This window comes from Enhydra lutris, unplaced genomic scaffold (genome assembly GCF_002288905.1).
Source record: "Enhydra lutris kenyoni isolate GAN:26980312 unplaced genomic scaffold, ASM228890v2 scaffoldscaffold62, whole genome shotgun sequence".
Classification (NCBI taxonomy): Eukaryota; Metazoa; Chordata; class Mammalia; order Carnivora; family Mustelidae; genus Enhydra; species Enhydra lutris.
This window is the reverse complement of record NW_019154146.1, coordinates 692,507-712,423: the sequence shown is the minus strand read 5'-3', so window position 1 is coordinate 712,423 and position 19,917 is coordinate 692,507. Positions and strand designations below refer to the sequence as shown.

Genomic DNA, 19,917 nt, shown 5'->3' with positions numbered 1-19,917 from the left:
GCCTCACGTTGAGGTCTTTCATCCATTTCGAGTTTATCTTTGTGTGTGGTCTAAGAGAATGATCAAGTTTCATTCTTCTAAACATGGTTGTCCAATTTTCCCAGCACGATTTATTGAAGAGACTGTCTTTTCTCCACGGTATATTTTTTCCTGCTTTGTCAAAGATTATTTGACCATAGAGTTGAGGGTCCATATCTGGGCTCTCTACTCTATTCCACTGGTCTATGTGTCTGTTTTTGTGCCAGTACCATGCTGTCTTGGTGATCAAAGCTTTGTAGTAAAGCTTGAAATCAGGCATTATGTTGCCCCCAGTTTTTTCTTTTTCAACACTTCCTTAGCAATTTGGGGTCTCTTCTGATTCCACACAAATTTTAAGTTGCTTGTTCCAGCTCTTTGAAAAATGCCTGTGGAATTTTGATCAGAATGGCCTTGAAAGTATAGACTGCTCTGGGCAGTGTAGACATTTTAACATTGTTTATTCTTCCGATCCGTGAGCATGAAATGCTCTTCTTTTTGTGTCTTCAACTTCTTTCATGAGTGTTCTGTAGTTCCTCGAGTATAGATCCTTTACCTCTTTGGTTAGGTTTATTCCTAGGTATCTTATGGTTCTTGGTGCTATAGTAAATGGAATTGATTCTCTAATTTCCCTTTCTGTATTTTCATTGTTAGTGTATAAGAAAGCCACTGATTTCTGTACATTGACTTTGTATTCTGCCACATTACGGAATTGCTGTATGAGCTCTATGTAGTTTGGGGGTGGTCTTTTGGGTTTTCCATATAAAGTATCATGTCATCTGTGAAGAGAGTTTGACTTCTTCATTGCCAATATGAATACCTTTTATTTCTCTTTGCTGTCTGATTGCTGTTGCTAGGACTTCGAATACTATGTTGAACAAGAGTGGCAAGAGTGGGCATCCTTGTCGTGTTCCTGATCTCAACAAGAAGGCTGTCAGCTTTTCCCCATTGAGGATGATATTTGTTGTGGTTTTTCATAGATAGATTTTATGAAGTTCAGGAATGTTCCCTCTATCCCTATATTTTGAAGAGTTTTAATCAGGAACAGATGCTGTATCTTGTCAAATGCTTTTTTCTGCATCAATTGAGATGACCATGTGATTCTTCTCTCTTCTCTTACTGATTTGTTCTATCACACTGATTGATTTGCGAATGTTGAACCACCCTTGTAACCCAGGGATGAATCCTGCCTGGTCATAGTGGATAATCTTTTTAATGTGCTGTTGGATCCTATTAGCTAGGATCTTCTTGAGAATCTTGGCATCCATGTTCATCAGGGATATTGGTCTGAAATTCTCCTTTTTGGTAGGGTCTTTGCCTGGATTGGGGATCAGGGTAATGCTGGCTTCATAAAAAGAGTCTGGAAGATTTCCTTCTGTTTCTATTTTTTGAAAAAGTTTCAGGAAAAATAGGTATTGTTTTTTCTTTGAAAGTTTGGTAGAAATCCCCAGGGAATCCATCAGGTCCTGGGCTCTTTTTGATTTTTTGGGAGGTTTTTGATCACCGCTTCAATCTCGTTACGAGATATTGGTCTATTCATGTTGTCAATTTCTTCCTGATTCAGTTTTGGAAGTTTATAGGTTTCCAGGAATGCATCCATTTCATCTAGGTTGCTTAACTTACTGGCATGTAACTGTTGATAATAATTTCTGATGATTGTTTCTATTTCCTTGGCGTTAGTCGTGATCTCTCCCTTTTCATTCATAATTTTATTAATTTGGGTCTTCTCTCTTTTCTTTAGGATTCATTAGACCAATGGTTTATCAATCTTATTGACTCTTTCAAAAAAAAACAAGCTTCTAGTTTCATTGATGAATTCTACTGTATCTCTAGTTTCTATCTCATTGATCTCTACTCTAATCTTGATAATTTCCCTTCTTGTGTTGGCTTAATTTATTGTTGATTCTCTAGTTCTTTAAGGTATAAAGAGAGCTGGTGTATTCTGGATTTTTCAATTTTTCTGAGGGAGGCTTGGATGGCTATGTATTTCCCCCTTTGGACTGCCTTTGCTGTATCCCATAGGTTTTGGACCGATGTGTCTTCATTCCCATTGGTTTCCATGAATTGTTCAAGTTCTTCTTTGATTTCCTGGTTGATCCAAGCATTCTTTTTTTTTTTTCTTACCTCTACTATATCTATTTTATTTATTTATTTATTTATTTGGCTTGGTATATACATTCATTTTTTTAATCATTTTCTTTAATTTATTTTCAGCATAACAGTATTCATTGTTTTTGTACCACACCCAGGGCTCCATGCAGTCCGTGCCCTAATACCCACCACCTGGTTCCCCCAACCTCCTACCCCTCCCACCTCTTCAAACCCTTCAGATTGTTTTTCAGAGTCCATAGTCTCTCATGGTTCACCTCCCCTTCCAATTTCCCCCAACTCCCTTCTCCTCTCTAACTCCCCATGTCCTCCATGCTATTTGTTATGTTCCACAAATAAGTGAAACCATATGATAATTGACTCTCTCTGCTTGACTTATTTCACTCAGCATCATCTCTTCCAGTCCCGTCCATGTTGCTACAAAAGTTGGGTATTCATCGTTTCTGATGGAGGCATCATACTCCATCGTGTATATGGACCACATCTTCCTTATCCATTCGTCCGCAGAAGGGCATCTTGGTTCTTTCCACAGTTTGGCGACCGTGGCCATTGCCGCTATAAACATTGGGGTACAGATGGCCCTTCTTTTCACTACATCTGTATCTTTGGGGTAAATACCCAGTAGTGCAATGCCAGGGTCATAGGGAAGCTCTATTTTTAATTTCTTGAGGAATCTCCACACTGTTCTCCAAAGAGGCTGCACCAACTTGCATTCCCACCAACAGTGTAAGAGGGTTCCCCTTTCTCCACATCCTCTCCAACACATGTTGTTTCCTTTCTTGCTAATTTTGGCCATTCTAACTGGTGTAAGGTGATATCTCAATGTGGTTTTGATTTGAATCTCCCTGATGGCTAGTGATGATGAACATTTTTTCATGTGTCTGATAGCCATTTGTATGTCTTCATTGGAGAAGTGTCTGTTCATATCTTCTGCCCATTTTTTGATGTGATTATCTGTTTTGTGTGTGTTGAGTTTGAGGAGTTCTTTATAGATCCTGGATATCAATCTTTTGTCTGTACTGTCATTTGCAAATATCTTCTCCCATTCCGTGGGTTGCCTCTTTGTTTTGTTGACTGTTTCCTTTGCTGTGCAGAAGCTTTTGATCTTGATGAAGTCCCAAAAGTTTATTTTCGCTTTTGTTTCCTTTGCCTTTGGAGACATATCTTGAAAGAAGTTGCTGTGGCTGATATCGAAGAGATTACTGCCTATACTCTCCTCTAGGATTCTCATGGATTCCTGTCTCACGTTGAGGTCTTTTATCCATTTTGAGTTTATCTTTGTGTATGGTGTAAGAGAATGGTCGAGTTTCATTCTTCTACATATAGCTGTCCAGTTTTCCCAGCACCATTTATTGAAGAGACTGTCTTTTTTCCACTGTATATTTTTTCCTGTTTTGGCGAAGATTAACTGACCATAGAGTTGAGGGTCCATATCTGGGCTCTCTACTCTGTTCCACTGGTCTATGTGTCTGTTTTTATGCCAGTACCATGCTGTCTTGGTGATCACAGCTTTGTAGTAAAGCTTGAAATCAGGTAACGTGATGCCCCCAGTCCTCTCAATTGATGCAGAAAAAGCATTTGACAAAATCCAGCATCCGTTCCTGATTAAAACGGTTCAACGTATAGGGATAGAGGGAACATTCCTGAACTTCATAAAATCTATCTATGAAAAACCCACAGCAAATATCATCCTCCATGGGAAAAAAGCTTGCAGCCTTCCCGTTGAGATCAGGAGCACGACAAGGATGCCCACTCTCACCACTCTTGTTCAACTAGTATTAGAAGTCCTAGCAACAGCAATCAGACAGCAAAGAGAAATAAAAGGTATTCATATTGGCAATGAAGAAGTCAAACTCTCTCTCTTCGCAGACGACATGAAACTTTATATGGAAAACCCAAAAGACTCCACCCCCAAACTACTAGAACTCATACAGCAATTCAGTAACGTGGCAGGATACAAAGTCAATGTACAGAAATCAGTGGCTTTCTTATACACTAACAATGAAAATACAGAAAGGGAAATTAGAGAATCGATTCCATTTACTATAGCACCAAGAACCATAAGATACCTGGGAATAAACCTAACCAAAGAGGTAAAGGATCTGTACTCGAGGAACTACAGAACACTCATGAAAGAAACTGAAGAAGACACAAAAAGATGGAAGACCATTCCATGCTCTTGGATCGGAAGAATAAACATTGTTAAAATGTCTACACTGCCTAGAGCAATCTATACTTTTAATGCCATTCCAATAAAAATTCCACCGGTATTCTTCAAAGAGCTGGAGCAAATAATCCAAAAATTTGTATGGAACCAGAAGAGACCCCGAATCGCTAAGGAAATGTTGAAAAACAAAAATAAAACTGGGGGCATCACGTGACCTGATTTCAAGCTTTACTACAAAGCTGTGATCACCAAGACAGCATGGTACTGGCATAAAAACAGACACATAGACCAGTGGAACAGAGTAGAGAGCCCAGATATGGACCCTCAACTCTATGGTCAAATAATCTTCGACAAAACAGCAAAAAACATACAGCGGAAAAAAGACAGTCTCTTCAATAAATGGTGCTGGGAAAACTGGGCAGCTATATGTAGAAGAATGAAACTCGACCATTCTCTTACACCATACACAAAGATAAACTCAAAATGGATAAAAGACCTCAATGTGAGACAGGAATCCATCAGAATCCTAGAGGAGAACATAGGCAGGAACCTCTTCGATATCAGCCACAGCAACTTCTTTCAAGATATGTCTCCAAAGGCAAAGGAAACAAAAGTGAAAACTAAGTTTTGGGACTTCATCAAGATCAAAAGCTTCTGCACAGCAAAGGAAACAGTCAACAAAACAAAGAGGCAACCCATGGAATGGGAGAAGATATTTGCAAATGACAGTACAGACAAAAGATTGATATCCAGGATCTATAAAGAACTCCTCAAACTCAACACGCACAAAACAGATAATCACATCAAAAAATGGGCAGAAGATATGAACAGACACTTCTCCAATGAAGACATACGAATGGCTATCAGACACATGAAAAAATGTTCATCATCACTAGCCATCAGGGAGATTCAAATTAAAACCACATTGAGATACCACCTTACACCAGTTAGAATGGCCAAAATTAGCAAGACAGGAAACAACATGTGTTGGAGAGGATGTGGAGAAAGGGGAACCCTCTTACACTGTTGGTGGGAATGCAAGTTGGTGTGCTTGGCTTTATTATGATAAATTTCAAATATATACAAAAGTATGGGGAATTACATAACCCGCCCACACATGCATAACCGAAACACAACACTGTCGAGATTTTGCTCTGCTTGTCCAACTACCAAACATTTGTTCTTTACTTTTTTCTTTTAATTTATGACGGAAGAATTATGAAGCATTTTTGGCAAATTGCTACGATGATATGCCCCGTACTTTGTGAGGATTTCTAGAAACACGGACATTGTGCACATGCTTGAGCTGCTGTTTTGTACCCAAATGAAATAAAGGAAGTCCTGGAGAGTCCCAGTCAGAGGACACTGCCGGTGTCCACAAGTGTCCCTGCACGCAGGCCCCCAACAGGGTCCCCATGGTGCTGCTACGTCTCTCCAGCACGGCTGTTTGGAGCAATCCTTTCCCCCATGCCAGAGACTCGCTGAAGACAAGGGGTCAGTGTCCTGAAAAATGTCCCACTCAGGACTTGTCCGTTCCCCTCTGTGTGATGTCTTTCAATGGCTCCATCACCCTGCGTATGTGCCCTAAACCAGAAATTATCTACAAAGACTCAATTCAGTCCAGTTTCTACTTATTTTTCATAAGAATACTTTATGGTGACTATTAGTGTGGTGTGCCCCAAAATATCGCTAGGAATGCCCATACCGTCTAACACGGTGTGCGCTGAATGATGCTAATGTTGGTCAGGAAGGCTGGGTGTGACGGCACGACGTCCTTGGAGAACGTCCATCGGCCTGTTTGTTAACTGTAGTGAGAACATTTCCCATGAGGTCTGTTAACGTGCAAGTGCAGGTGTGGTGCTGCTGACTGTGGGCCTGGGTTCAACAGCTCCAGACTCGTCCTGCATACCCGAAATTCTGTGCCTTTGACCAACGTCTGTCTCCCAAGGCCCGTCCTGGCTGCCAGCCATGAGTCCACTTCCCTGTGTTGTGAGTGCAACTGTTTCAGAATCTTCACAGAAATAGAACGATGCAGTACCTGTCCTCCTGTGCCAGGCATATTTCACTTAGTATAATATCCTCCGGGTTCATCTACTTCATTGCGAATGGTAGGACCTCCTTCATTTTTAAGGTTGAACAGCATTCCACTGTATGCATTCACCAAATCTTCTTATTCATCCATTAATAAACATTTGGGTCATTTGCACATCTTGGCTATTGTGAATAATTTTACAGTAACACAGGAGAGCAAATGTCTCTTCAAGCTCTTGATTTCAGTTCTTTTGGATAAACACCCAGGAGTGGGATTACTGGGCCCTATGGTAATTCTATTTTTAGTTTTATAAGGAACCTCCACACTATTTTCCAGAGTGGCTGCACCAATTTACATCCCTACTAACTGTGCAAGAGGGTTCCAATTTCCCCACATGCTTGCCGACACCTATCTACCAGTTTTTCAAGGATGGCCATCCTTGCAGCTGTGAGGTGATGTGTCACTGCTTTTGGCTTGAATTTCCCTGATGATGCGTGATGAACCTACCGGCCACTACTATGTCTTCTTTGGAGAAACGTCTCTTCGAGCTGTCTAGGGACCATTGACTTTATCTGATAGTGTCATCTACTGAGGACACCTGCCAAAGTAAATTACTTTGAGATTGCAAGAGGGGAATATTCTAACTCTGCCATTCATTCCATTTGTCTGGAATTGTTTCCTAAAAAAATAACTTTTCTTCTTCAAAGAGGGTATCAGGCCAACTTGAAACACTGTCCAAACAGGAAAGGCAAGACAGTTGCTGAATTATTTTCCTTAAAAGGACATGGTTCTGAGTGAGGGACTACTGCCCCAGTCACCTCCAAATGGGGACTGGTCAGGCTTTGTTTGCTTTTTGTTTGCTTTTAGTTACTTCTTTTGGCGTGTTATTTAAATGGTGCTGGGAAAACTGGACAGCTATATGTAGAAGAATGAAACTCGACCATTCTCTTACACCATACACAAAGATAAACTCAAAATGGATAAAAGACCTCAATGTGAGACAAGAATCCATCAGAATCCTAGAGGAGAACATAGGCAGGAACCTCTTCGATATCAGCCACAGCAACTTCTTTCAAGATATGTCTCCAAAGGCAAAGGAAACAAAAGTGAAAATTAAGTTTTGGGACTTCATCAAGATCAAAAGCTTCTGCACAGCAAAGGAAACAGTCAAGAAAACAAAGAGGCAACCCACGGAATGGGAGAAGATATTCGCAAATGACAGTACAGACAAAAGGCTGATATCCAGGATCTATAAAGAACTCCTCAAACTCAACACACACAAAACAGACAATCATATCAAAAAATGGGCAGAAGATATGAACAGACACTTCTCCAATGAAGACATACAAATGGCTATCAGACACATGAAAAAATGCTCATCATCACTAGCCATCAGGGAGATTCAAATCAAAACCACATTGAGATACCACCTTACACCAGTTAGAATGGCCAAAATTAGCAAGACAGGAAGCCTGCTTCTCTCTCCCCCTCTGTTTGCTGCTCCCACCACTTGTGCTCTCTCTGTTAATTTTTTTTTTAAGTGTCTTTTCCTTCTTAAAAATCATTGCATTGGAAATTTGGGGTCTTTTGTGGTTCCATACAAATTTTAGAATTATTCTAGTTCTGTGAAAAATGATGTTGGTATTTTGATAGGAAATGCACTGAATCTGTAGATTGCTCTGGAAGGGATTACACTAAGTGAAATAAGTCAAGCAGAGAAAGACAATCACATGGTTTCACTCATATGTGGAACATAAGGAATAGCCTGGAGGCCCACAGAGGCAGGGAGGGAAACCTGAATGGGAAGAAATCAGAGATAGACAAACCATGAGAGACTCTTGACTCCAGAAAACACACTGAGGATTACAGAAGGGAGGGGTGGAGCGATGGGGTAACCAGGTGATGGGCATAAAGGAGGGCACTTGATGTGTGCAATGAGGTGTGTGATGAGTGTTGAGTGTGTGATGAGCGAGCACAGGGTGTTATGCGCAACTCATGAATCATTGAACACTACATCAAAGTAATGATGTACTATATGCTGGCTAATTGAAATTAATAAAAAAAAAATCAAAGCAATTTTGAAAAAGAAAAACGACACTGGAAATATCACAATCCCAGATCCTAAGATCTACTACAAGTCTAGAACGAACACAACAGGATGGTATGGGCACAAACACAGACACCCAGATCAGTGGAACAGAACAGAGAGCCCAGGAATAAACCCATGATTATATGGTCAATTAATCTTCGATGAAGCAGGATAGAATGTCCAATGGAAAGAAGACAGTCTCTTCCATAAATGGTGCTGGGAACACGGGACAGCCACATGCAGAAGACTGAAACTGGACCATTCTCTTATACCTCACCCCAGGATAAACTCAAAATGGATGAAAGACCTCAATGTGAGACCTGAAACCATTAAACTCCTAGAAGAAAACACAGGCAGTTATCTCTTTGACATCAATCATAGAAAATTTTTCCTGATATGTCTCCTGAGGGAAAGCCCAAATGAAACTAGTGGGGGAAAATCAAGATCAAAAGCTTCTGCACAGCAAAGGAAACCATCAACAGAACTAAAAGACAACTTACGGAATGGGAGAAGATGTCTGCAAACGACGTCTCTGGTAAAGGGCTGGTGTCCACGGTCTATAAAGAACCCATACAGGTCAACACCCAAAAGCCAAACAGTCCGATTAAAAAGTTGGCAGAGGACATGAACAGGCGTTTCTGCAAAGAAGACATCCAGATGGCCAACAGACACGTGAAAAGATGCTCCACATCACTCACCACCAGGGAAATGAAATCAAAACCACAGTGAGATACCACCTCACACTGTCAGAACGGCTAGAATCAACAACGCAAGAGACAACAGGCGTTGGTGAGGACGGGGAGAAAGGGGAGCCTCGTGTACTGTTAGTGGGAATGCAAGTTGGTGCAAGTGTGGAGGTTTCTCAAAAAGTTAAAAGTAGAACTACTCTATGGATCAGTAATTGCACCACCCAAAGAATATAAAAACACCAATTTGAAGGGAGACATGCAGCCCTATGTCTATAGCAGCATTATCTACCGGAGCCAAAGTGTGGAAGGAACCAAGATGCCCACCAACACGCGAATGTCAGAGGGGAGGGGAGGGCAGACGGTCCCTCGGGGCCTCTAGGAGGACCCAACCCTCCAACACCTTGACTTCAGACTTGCAGGCTCCAGAAGTGAGAGAGAGACTTCTCTTGTTTCAAGCTGCCAAATTCATGGTGATTTGTTGCAACAGCCCTAGGAAACTGACACAAAATGTGTTTAAATATGCTGAGGACAAATGGGAATGTACTAGTTTCTATTCCAAATCCACCATAAGACATGTGAGTCTCACATGTAATGTATGTTGGGCAGAGGAAGGGATTTTCATCACTAAAATAAGTACACTGAGGGGCGCCTGCGGGGCTCCATCAGCTGAAGGTCTGACTGTGGACTTCGGCTCAGGTCATGATCTCAGGGTTGTGGGATCAAGCGCCAAGTTGCGCCGCACGCTGGGTACGGAACCCGCTTGAGATTCCCGCCCTCCCTGTGCTCCTCTCCAACCTCCCTCTCTAAAAGAAGTAGTATTACATTTTAAAAAATCAATTCAACAATGAAATAAAATAGACACTGAGCCAGCTGGCGGGGCAGCGGGTGGTGTCCCAGCGGGGGTGCGGCCCCTCGGTGCCCTCCACGCTCAGTGGAAATTAAGGCAGGAGGAAGCAGCAGACAACCAATGGCCATCAGGTAAGAACCGGAGGCAGGAGTCTGGCGCTCAGAGATGTGGGCACTCCTGCTGGCACCGTCAGTGCCTGGGGACTGGGACACTGACAGTGAGAGATCAGCACGGAGAGAAAACTTTGAAGTGTGGACGGATCCAAGTGACAGAAAATGAGGGCTGGGATTTCTGCTGGAGGAGTGTGCGACCAACCGCAGTCACGGTGTCGGAACTGGCGTCTGACTCTCGGACAATCACACACATTTCTGAACCACGACAAACTGACCCAGAAGGACCTGATGGTGAAGGATATGAGAAGCCATAGGCGGGAGGCAGAGAGAAAAGCGGGTCCTCCGGCAGAAAACGATGGAAACAGGAACCACATGCACGCCGCCACGGCCGCAAGCTCTCTGGGAGGCGTCCAGGAGCGGCCCCTCCAGGGTCACGCAACCGCATGGCCGAGCCCAGGGACGGGCGTCCTTCTGATCAGCAGGTGCTGGCAGAGCGGAACGTGGCCCAGGACAGCAGAACGTCCCCGCCCGTGACCCCGTCCAGTAAAGAGGCCCCGTGCTCTGTCTGAGCAGCTGCACCCCGAGACCGAGCGGCGGGAGGGGGTCCGAGCTGCCCATGTGGCTCTGGGGTCTCGGGGTCGCCCACGGAGCGGCTCGGCAAGCACGGCTGAACCGGGTGGCGTCGCTTTTGCTCAGGGAAACACAGCCAAGCGAGCCGGACCCCGTGTGTGTCCACTCGTCTCACCCCCCCCACGCAGCCACACAACCACCTCTGCGGGGGAGGGGCCGAGAGCAGCCCGAGAGCCGCTGTGGACGGGGTCCGCTGGGCCGCCGGGTAAACAAGAACGATGCCCAGCAGTGGCCGCGGCGCCACGGTGACGACCCCGTCAGACAGCGAGCGGGACCGCCGGCCAGCGGAGGTGGGGGCGCCCGGCTCTCCCCTCTGGCACCACCCGCGACCAGATCCTGTGGTGCGGGCTGATCGGTGACGCCCCCCACGCGGAGGCTCCTCGCGACGACACCGCACATCTGCGAACAGATCGGCCCCGAGGGAACCCCTGGTACCGCGACAGCCCGAAGGAGGCAGAGCTGCCGCAGCGTGAGGGAGCCAGCCCGGGGCTGAGACGTCGCCAGGGCCTGTGCCTAAGACCCAAAGTGGCCAACTGGGAGACGCAGGACATCCTCATGACAGGCGGTGACCACCAGGACGCACGGGAGACTGCGGCCCGGACCCTGCCGAGTCCTCGCCGTGCCAGGGCCGATTCCGAAAGTCCCTTTCCCTGCGTCCTTCCCCTTCCCAAGCCCTACGAATCAATAAAAGCGCTTCTCTGGAAAGTCAGAAAAATGAACAATAAAATCAGTACATTGTTCCCAGAGATATCCAAAAGCAGCACTCCTGGTAAAAACCTCGGATCTGATCTTGTACTTATTACTGTTGTCATCTGGCGATTCGCAGGAGAGCAGCGTGTAGCAACTCCTTTCACGTGGAAGACAACTTGTGCCATGACTGATAAATGAATAAAGAAATAAATTAACGTGTGACTGGGGTTAAAAAAATCTGGCCTCACCAATACTAACACAGGAGGGCCGGTCACAGCTCTCACGTCACGCTTATTAAAGGTGTTCGTGCTTATAAACTGTCTCCACAAGAACGAGCAGAGGGGTCAGGACTGAAGTTGAAGCGACACGCCATGGTGGCACTTACGTGTCTGTCCTCCACACCAGAAGCCACGTAGCGTCCGCACGGGCTGAAGGCAATCCCACAGGGGTATCCGTGGTTTGGATGTCCCTCAAAACAGCGCTCGCATCTATAGGAAAAAGAGAAACACCAGGAGAAAAATATGATTCTTTAATTTTAACACAAAGGGGGCAAAGGACGCTGACACGCAGTCTGTCTTCCCGACAACGAACGAACCAGCGCTGAGACTTGCACACACGAGTCATTAAAGGCCAGCAGGCCATCCTGGACATGCAAAATAGAAAAACAACCGTTTCCAAACCACAGATTACTTGGATCAGTGATCGAAGACTTGGGCAGGTGCAGTGCTCTCTCGAGCAGGTCAGGTGCTCCCGCCAACCACCTCCGAAGTGTTACAGATGTGGGGGGACCCGGGCCGGTTCCAGGAAAGCCTGCGCCAGCGTGGGCCAGCACAGGGCTGGGCTCTGGGGACTCCAGGGTGCCACACTGAGCCGCCGCCAGAGACGGCCCCTGGGAGCCCCCCACCACGTCACAGGGCCTTTTATCCCCATCTCGCCATTACAGAGGAGAGCAGGGACACTGCTCACATCGCCCGTGTGACCCCGCCGTGTGCAGTCACACACACGAGCATTGCTGACACTGGGCTACATACGCTGTTTAGTGATCAGTCCCCGTAACGGAACAGGACAGCCCGATAGGTGCGCTCGCAAACTGTTGCTTCGGAGCATCTCATGACCCCTGTGCGTCTCTGACCCTCAGGGCACAGGGCACATGCACAGACGGGAAAGACCAGCACTGCTCCCGTTAGCGTTCCAAACTGCTGTGACCTGTTCTGTGTATAAGTCAGACTTCTCTTAGATGCGTCAGCGGGAACGGGTTCACCACAATCACGCCGTATTTGGAAAAAAGACGTCAAACTGAGTTCACAGGCACTGAGCCCGTGTGCCCCGGTGTGCCCCGACCTGCGGCCTGCAGGCCAGGACGGGCCTCACCTCAGGGTTCTCAGGTCCCACAGCTTCACGCCGTCCCCAGCGGCTGTGGTGGCAAAGAGGTTATACAGCAGCGGCTGCTGAGTCGTGAATCACGATCCCTAGGGTCAAAGGGGAGGAAACGAGACGTGCTCTTTAGAGGCTGAATTCATAAACCATGCAATGATGCCTAACGACAGTGAATGTCAAGTAAGAAACGGACAAAAAAAAAAAAAAAAAAAAAAAAACTGGCCTCCAAAAACATCCTTCTGAATAATTCTGGGGGTTTTTTGCCTTTTTTAATTTTTTCAGTGTTCCAAGATCCATTGTTTATGCACCACACCCAGTGCTCCATGCAATCCATGCCCTCCTTAGTACCCACCACCAGGCTCCCCCAACCCCCACTCCCCTCCCCTCCCAAACCCTCAGATTGTTTTTCAGAGTCCACAGTCTCTCATGGTTCACCTCCCCTTCCAATTTCCCTCAACTCCCTTCTCCTCTCTAACCCCCTTTGTCCTCCATGCTATTTGTTATGCTCCACAAGGAAGTGGAACAGGAAGTTGGTGCAGCCACTTTGGAGAACAGTGTGGAGATTCCTCAAGAAATTAAAAATAGAGCTACCCTATGACCCTGCCATTGCACTACTGGGTATTTACCCCAAAGATACAGATGTAGTGAACAGAAGGGCCATCTGCACCCCAATGTTCATAGCAGCAAGGGCCACGGTCTCCAAACTGTGGAAAGAACCAAGATGCCCTTCAACGGACGAATGGGTAAGGAAGACGTGGTCCATACACACGATGGAGTATGATGCCTCCATCAGAAAGGATGAATACCCAACTTTTGTAGCAACATGGACGGGACTGGAAGAGATGATGCTGAGTGAAATAAGTCAAGCAGAGAGAGTCAGTTATCATATGGTTTCACTTATTTGTGGAGCATAACAAATAGCATGGAGGACAAGGGGAGATGGAGAGGAGAAGGGAGTTGAGGGAAATTGGAAGGGGAGGTGAACCATGAGAGACTGTGGACTCTGAGAAACAAACTGAGGGTTTTGGAGGGGAGGCGGGGGGGAGGTTGGGTGAGCCTGGTGGTGGGTATTGAGGAGGACACATAGTGCATGGAGCACTGGGTGTTACACACGAACAATGAATCTTGGGACACCGCATCAAAAACTAATGACATACTGTATGGTGACTAACATAACACAAGAAAAAAATGTCCATCTTCCTTCCATGTCAAGAATATACATGTTATTAAGAAAAATGTAATAAAGTGCTGCATGGGTGCCTCAGTGGGTTAAAGCCTCTGCCTTCAGCTCAGGTCATGACCCCAGGGTCTCGGGATCGAGCCCCGCATCGGGCTCTCTGCTCAGTGGAGAGCCTGCTTCCCTTCCTCTCTCTCTCTGCCTGCCTCTCTGCCTACTTGTGATCTCTGTCAAATAAATAAATAAAATCTTTAAAAAAGAGAGAAAAATGTAATAAAGTACATCTGAAAGCGTTTATCCTTGCAGTGTGCACATACGTCAAGGTCATTCTTCAGTTACAAATAGGAAATGAAGGTTTACATAAACCCAACAAAAAACTAACAGAGAGTCTTAACTCTGTGCCAACAGCATTCTAAACACTGAACATTTCATCCTCTTAACAAACTTATGAGACGTAAGCTATTTTACCCCATTTCAAGTGAGAAACATGACACAGAGGAATCCGCTCATGGCCACCCAGCTACGCCTCTCAAGAGAGCTTAACAGTCCACTAACGATCACAAGGTCAAGACACCTTGTAACGCTAACACCCGGACAGTTCAACGGCCGTCCAGCACACATCCAGAGCTCATGCACTGACGCTGGGCACTGCGCAAGGCCCTGAGTCTGAGGACAAGTCCAGACCTAGTCCAACAGAAGGCAGAGTTATGATACCTTACAATACTGCCGGTTTCTTGACGCTCACCAGTAAAAAACCAAAAGCATTCACAGGGATAGAAAGAGAATTAAAATCTTTTTTCTATCAATCCAATTGAGACTAAGGAAGAAGAAATGAAGAAGCAAAGAAAATGCACAATAAATAGGAAATACAGAAGTTTTTTTTTTCTCTTTAATGTAGAAAGCATAAAATGTATGAGTAATCATACCAATTGCACACTAAACAAGTTAAAAAAAAAAGAAGAGATTCTTAATTGGATTTCAAGAAAAACTCTTAAAATATTAGTTTTGAAGGCGGAATGTGAAGGGTGAGGGAAAAAGAGCATATACTAAAGAAAACAAGGCAAGATAGATTGCGTAAGTACTCGAGAAAATAGTTACCAGGCAAATAAGACCTCATTAAAAATAGTCTGTAGATGTTATAAAAGGAGCACTGCAATGGAAGCACAAGAACTCTGACTTAGATGTCCCGAATGACACAGCCTGTAACTATATGGGGCAAAAATTAATAGAATTGTAAGAAAAATAGACAAGATTACAATCATAGGAAGAGATGCTAATACATTTCTCTAATAAAAAAAAAACAATTGAGAGTACAAAAAATTAGGAACATGAATAACTTGAGTACAACTAATAAAGTTGGGCCAACAGACATCTATGCACCGTGGCGGGTGAGAACATCTTCTTTTCATACACACACACGTGACAGCCATAAAAATCCACCAGGGAGCCGGTTTCTCAATAAATGCAAAAATCCCAGCAGCAGAGGAGAACCAGGGGCATACGGGTCACGTGCATAGAACACCACGCCATGAAATCAGAAACCAGTCACAAAAAGTTTACCGAAAACAAGCTCGTATGTGTAGAAATCTAAAAGCGCACATCTAAATAAAGTCTAGGTTTAAAAAAAAAGTCATACTGGGAATTAGAAACTCTCTAATGGGGAACAAGCGTCACGCGGCACAGGGACACGCAGTCTGCTGCCGTCATGGGCAAGAACAACAGCGCACATGGCCCAGGACGCAGTTTGATGTGTCCTGGGAAAGAGCCGCACCAAATCCACTTGCGGTCATCAAAGAAGAACAAGGCAGAAAGATACAGAGCAGACTGTGTCTGTCCCCACAAGCACTTCATTTCTTTAAGAAAAGGAAAAAAAAAAAAGATAATAAAGTAATACATTTCAAGGCGATCATAGGGTTTTACTGACCACTCCTGCAGAAAAAAAGTTCTGTGTGATACGATTTTCCATAAGAAAACGATTTCAACCATTACATATTTAATTTTTTACATCAAATTAGCTGTATAGCATTGTGTATCCAAATCACAAAAATGTGTATATCTTATTCAAGCATTGAAAAGAAGTAACAGTCAAGTTTTTATTATATATAAGGGAAAAACAATAGCTATAATTTTTAAAGAGATCAAAAAATCATAAAAGATTTGTGTATTTTCATTGTAAAAATAAATCACTTAATATTATCACACCATTTAAAAATAGGAAACCATGGCGCTCATGTTTCGCTGTGGTACTCTTGTGAACGTGATAAAAGGGAACAGTCTGCTTCTCCAGCCACGATCGCGGGGCAATCCCCAGGAGAGGGGTTTCAGGCTGCGCGCCAGTGCGCTTGCACAAGAGCGTTCTGCTGCGTGACGAACATGGCTATGCTCTTCCTGAGCTCAAGAGAAATTCGAATGATCTCGTTCACGTTTTACTGGAAATATGGCATTTGGGCCAGTTAGGATCTGTGCTCCATGAGCACTGCTGGGCAGCAGCCCCCACACGGCTGCGGTTAGTCAGAACACTTGAATGCGTATTGTGTAACTGAACAAAAATTTAAGAGAAGCTTAGAAAAGGAAAACAAGCTATTAGAGTACAGTGTGAGCGTCTGTAACCTTACACTCCGTCCCTACCCTCCCGTCACATACCACTCAGACGGGTATTTTCAGGAAGTCAGACCAGTTATTTGTTCCCAGTAAGTAAAACCCTCAGGACTATTTTTCCTCACACCACCCCTCCCATCCACGAGCACGCCACCATGATGCCCGAAATACCAGTCATCACTGGAGGACCACATCAATTTGAGGTAGACCAGGCTACCGCTGGGTCATTGCATAAGCTGCTACTTAACAGAGAAGAGATGTTAAGCAGTTTCCTACAGCAAATGCACGAAAACTCAGAATGACAAGAGGTTTCGTGAGAGGGACAGAGTGGTCACCGTGTCTCCGAGGAGGAAGGACACCTGTCTCTTCACAGCAGTGGCTCTGCACAGGATGCCGGTGCGCCCAGAGCGCAGTTCCCGAGGACTCTGCAGAGACACTGTCCCAAGACCCATGTCCATCAGGTAGGGGCCCCTGCGTCCAGCCTGACACCCCGCCCTGAACACGGGCCCCACCCTGAGCCCCACGGACTGCAGCAGACTCGACCTCTCCGCACCAGCCAGGCAGCCGGCATGTGGCAGGAGCGGCCCCAGGCGGCTACCCGGGCAGGGGAGCTGCATCTACGGAGCGTCCCGTGAAGCCGGCTGCTGCAGAGGGAGCAGGGTGAGTGCCCACGCAGCAGCTCGGGACGCCCCAGCAGCCGGGAGGCCGGGAAGCCACCAGGTGCAGGGCCTGGCACAAGCTGGTGCGGCCGCTCGGGGTCCCATCCCCCACCTGCTGCTCCGTCCCATCCCTTCTCTCGTCCCCCACCCGCCGCGCCACGGAGGGGGACTTGCGCGGCACCATGCACTCCCTGAGCACCAGCGCCCTGCCCGTGGGGGAGAAGACAGCGCGGCACAAGCCCTTCCAGCCAGAGCCAGCGGCGCAAGGTCATTGTCTCCATGTCTGTGCAGCTCGCTCAGGCACACCCACGCAAGCGTCAGCGCGGTCCCTCGCCTTCCTGCTCGGCCTCCACAGCAGCTGCCCTGGGCCCACAACAAAGCCCACCCCGTGCCCAGAGCCCACAAGCTCCACCTCGGGCTTCCCGCATGGGCCTGCATTCTGCTCTCCTGACGCACACGCGGCCACTCCCGTACCGCCTGGCCCTGTGCCCACCTCACCTCCTCAGAGAGGGCACACAGAGGGGCCTCGGCACAGCGCGTGTGTGGCTGTGTGAACCCGCCCCCCTGCAGTTCATCCGTCAGCTGTGAGGACCCCACTCTCTCCTACACACGTGCACCCCAGGGCTCACTAGCACGGCAGGTGCAGACCCACCGGGACACACATCTAGATGAGTCGGTCACTAGCGTGGTACATGTGCACACACACATGTGCTCACGTGTGCATCTGCATGTCCCGATCCGGGGCAGGCCACGAGGGTGGTGGGGACAAGGGGCAGGCTCTGGCACATTTGGCCTCCACCATCCCCTACGACCTCGCCGTGGTGAGTGCAGCAGTCGTGGAGGGACCGGACCCCAGCTCTGCTCCTCAGGCTCACGACCAGGCTGTGGGGAAGGCCCAAGCCTGGACACCGAGACACGGCACAGAGGCCCCGAGACCACAGCACCCCACGGCACTTCGGCCGAGGGAAAACTCGCCGCTGATGCAGCTCAGGGAACTGGCAGAAAGTGTCTCAGCGTCCGTGTGCATGCATCAGGGTCTCGGAGGACAGAGCTCATGCACGCTCAGCCTGCCATGTCCGTACACGTGAGCTACGGCGTGTGCACCTGTAAGAGTGTCACAGGCAAACACTGGGCACTTGCCTCCTCCTGTCCTGGTGAGTGCCCCCTGCCAGGAGCTAAAAGTTACCTGAGCACGACGCATCCCACCGAAGCCATCTCTGGTACAAGATGAGGGCCTGGGCCCAGCAACCCCTAGGTTCCCTCACAAGCCCAGCCTGAGACCTAAGTCCACAGAGGGATGAGACAGGAGGGCAGCAAGGGCCTGCAGTCCAAGTCCAACTCTGTCTAAAGAGTTCCTGGGAACCTTGAGGAATTTCAAGGAAGACACTGACACGGTCACTTGTAGTTAGCAGTGGGAGTGCGACTACGTTGAGGAAGAGCCTTGTGGAGACAGCGGAGTGGGGTGGCAGCGGGTGGTGCCTGGGGCAGAGGACAGACACACAGACTGCACAGGCAGCGGCTAACTAGGCAGCACTGGGCGCGCTTGTGGCATTCACACGTGGGTTTACGTATGGGAGTCAGGCTGTGAGGACACGCGGAACACAGGGAACCTCCCAGCTTTTAGCCCAGACTAACTGCGTGGGCTAAGGCAACCTAGTTTATGTGCCTTCAAATTCCTCCTAAAATCAAGTTCTGCCTGAGAGTATGTGACAAGGAAGAGTCCCAGTCAAGTGCAGCCTTCTCCAGTCTTCCCAGGACCCAGGAAACGTCCTCATTACCACCAGCACACTCCGTCATCTCACATCATGGCACTCGCACAGTCAGCTTTGTGTAAAATGACCCTTGTCCCCACCCACCACCTTCTGTGTTATAATTTCTTTGAAAGCGATTTCTTAGTTCAGATTCTGACCTTCCACTGCAAGTAGCAAATTACTGAGCCTTAACACTGACAGGAACAAAAGGATTGTGTGAAATTAGGTGGATTTGAGAAGTGAGAGTTTTTAAGGCAATGCCCATCAAACTTCATAAATTTATATTTAAAAATTACAGGAAGAATAGTTGTCATTTAATGAACTAGGAATATGTTAAGAGATTTACCTGCATTATCTCACTTAACCCCTACAACAGAGAAAAGTAATGAATACAAAAGATTTAAAAGTCTTCTACCATGAAATGGGAACAGAGGAATGGAAAGAAAACCCTAAGATGTCAGACAAAATAGCATCACATTATTTTTCAAAATGAAATAACTTCTTTTGAAAATATGAGAAAATTGTTTAGTTTAAAAGAATTATCTTTACCATCATCTTAAAACTAGGGTTATATTTTTTGTAAGTAAAAAGCATTTCAAACTCCAAAACTATATTTTGTATTTCCAATTTAATCAGCTGAAACAATTAAAACAAATTTAGAACCAAATGGAAAATATAAATCTCAGACTGACATTTTCAGATTTTCATAATAAGTTTCATCTAGATAAAGTTTTCATGGCTCTGCAATAAGTGCCAGAAAGAGATAAAGAACAGAACAAGTAAAAGAAAAAGAAAATAGGGCTTTTAATGGAAATGTTGGCAAACCACTTTCCATACACAAAAAATGATGGTGGTGGTGATGGTGATGATGGTGACGGTAGTGATGGTGATGATATGTTGGTGGTGGTGGTGATGGTGGTGGTAATGATGGTGGTGATATGATGATGGTGATGGTGATGGTGGTGGTGATGGTG

The 19,917-nt window shown here is 46.2% G+C and overlaps 1 protein-coding gene across 1 annotated transcript in view; it reads right to left on the bottom strand.

Moving 5' to 3' along the window:
- LOC111158660 (WD repeat domain 27) overlaps window positions 1-19,917 on the bottom strand; it is an 88,389-nt gene that overhangs the window by 36,260 nt on the left and 32,212 nt on the right. The window contains 2 exon segments of the mRNA XM_022520853.1: window positions 11,767-11,869; window positions 12,753-12,850. Of these exon segments, the coding sequence (XP_022376561.1) occupies window positions 11,767-11,869; window positions 12,753-12,850 (201 nt within the window).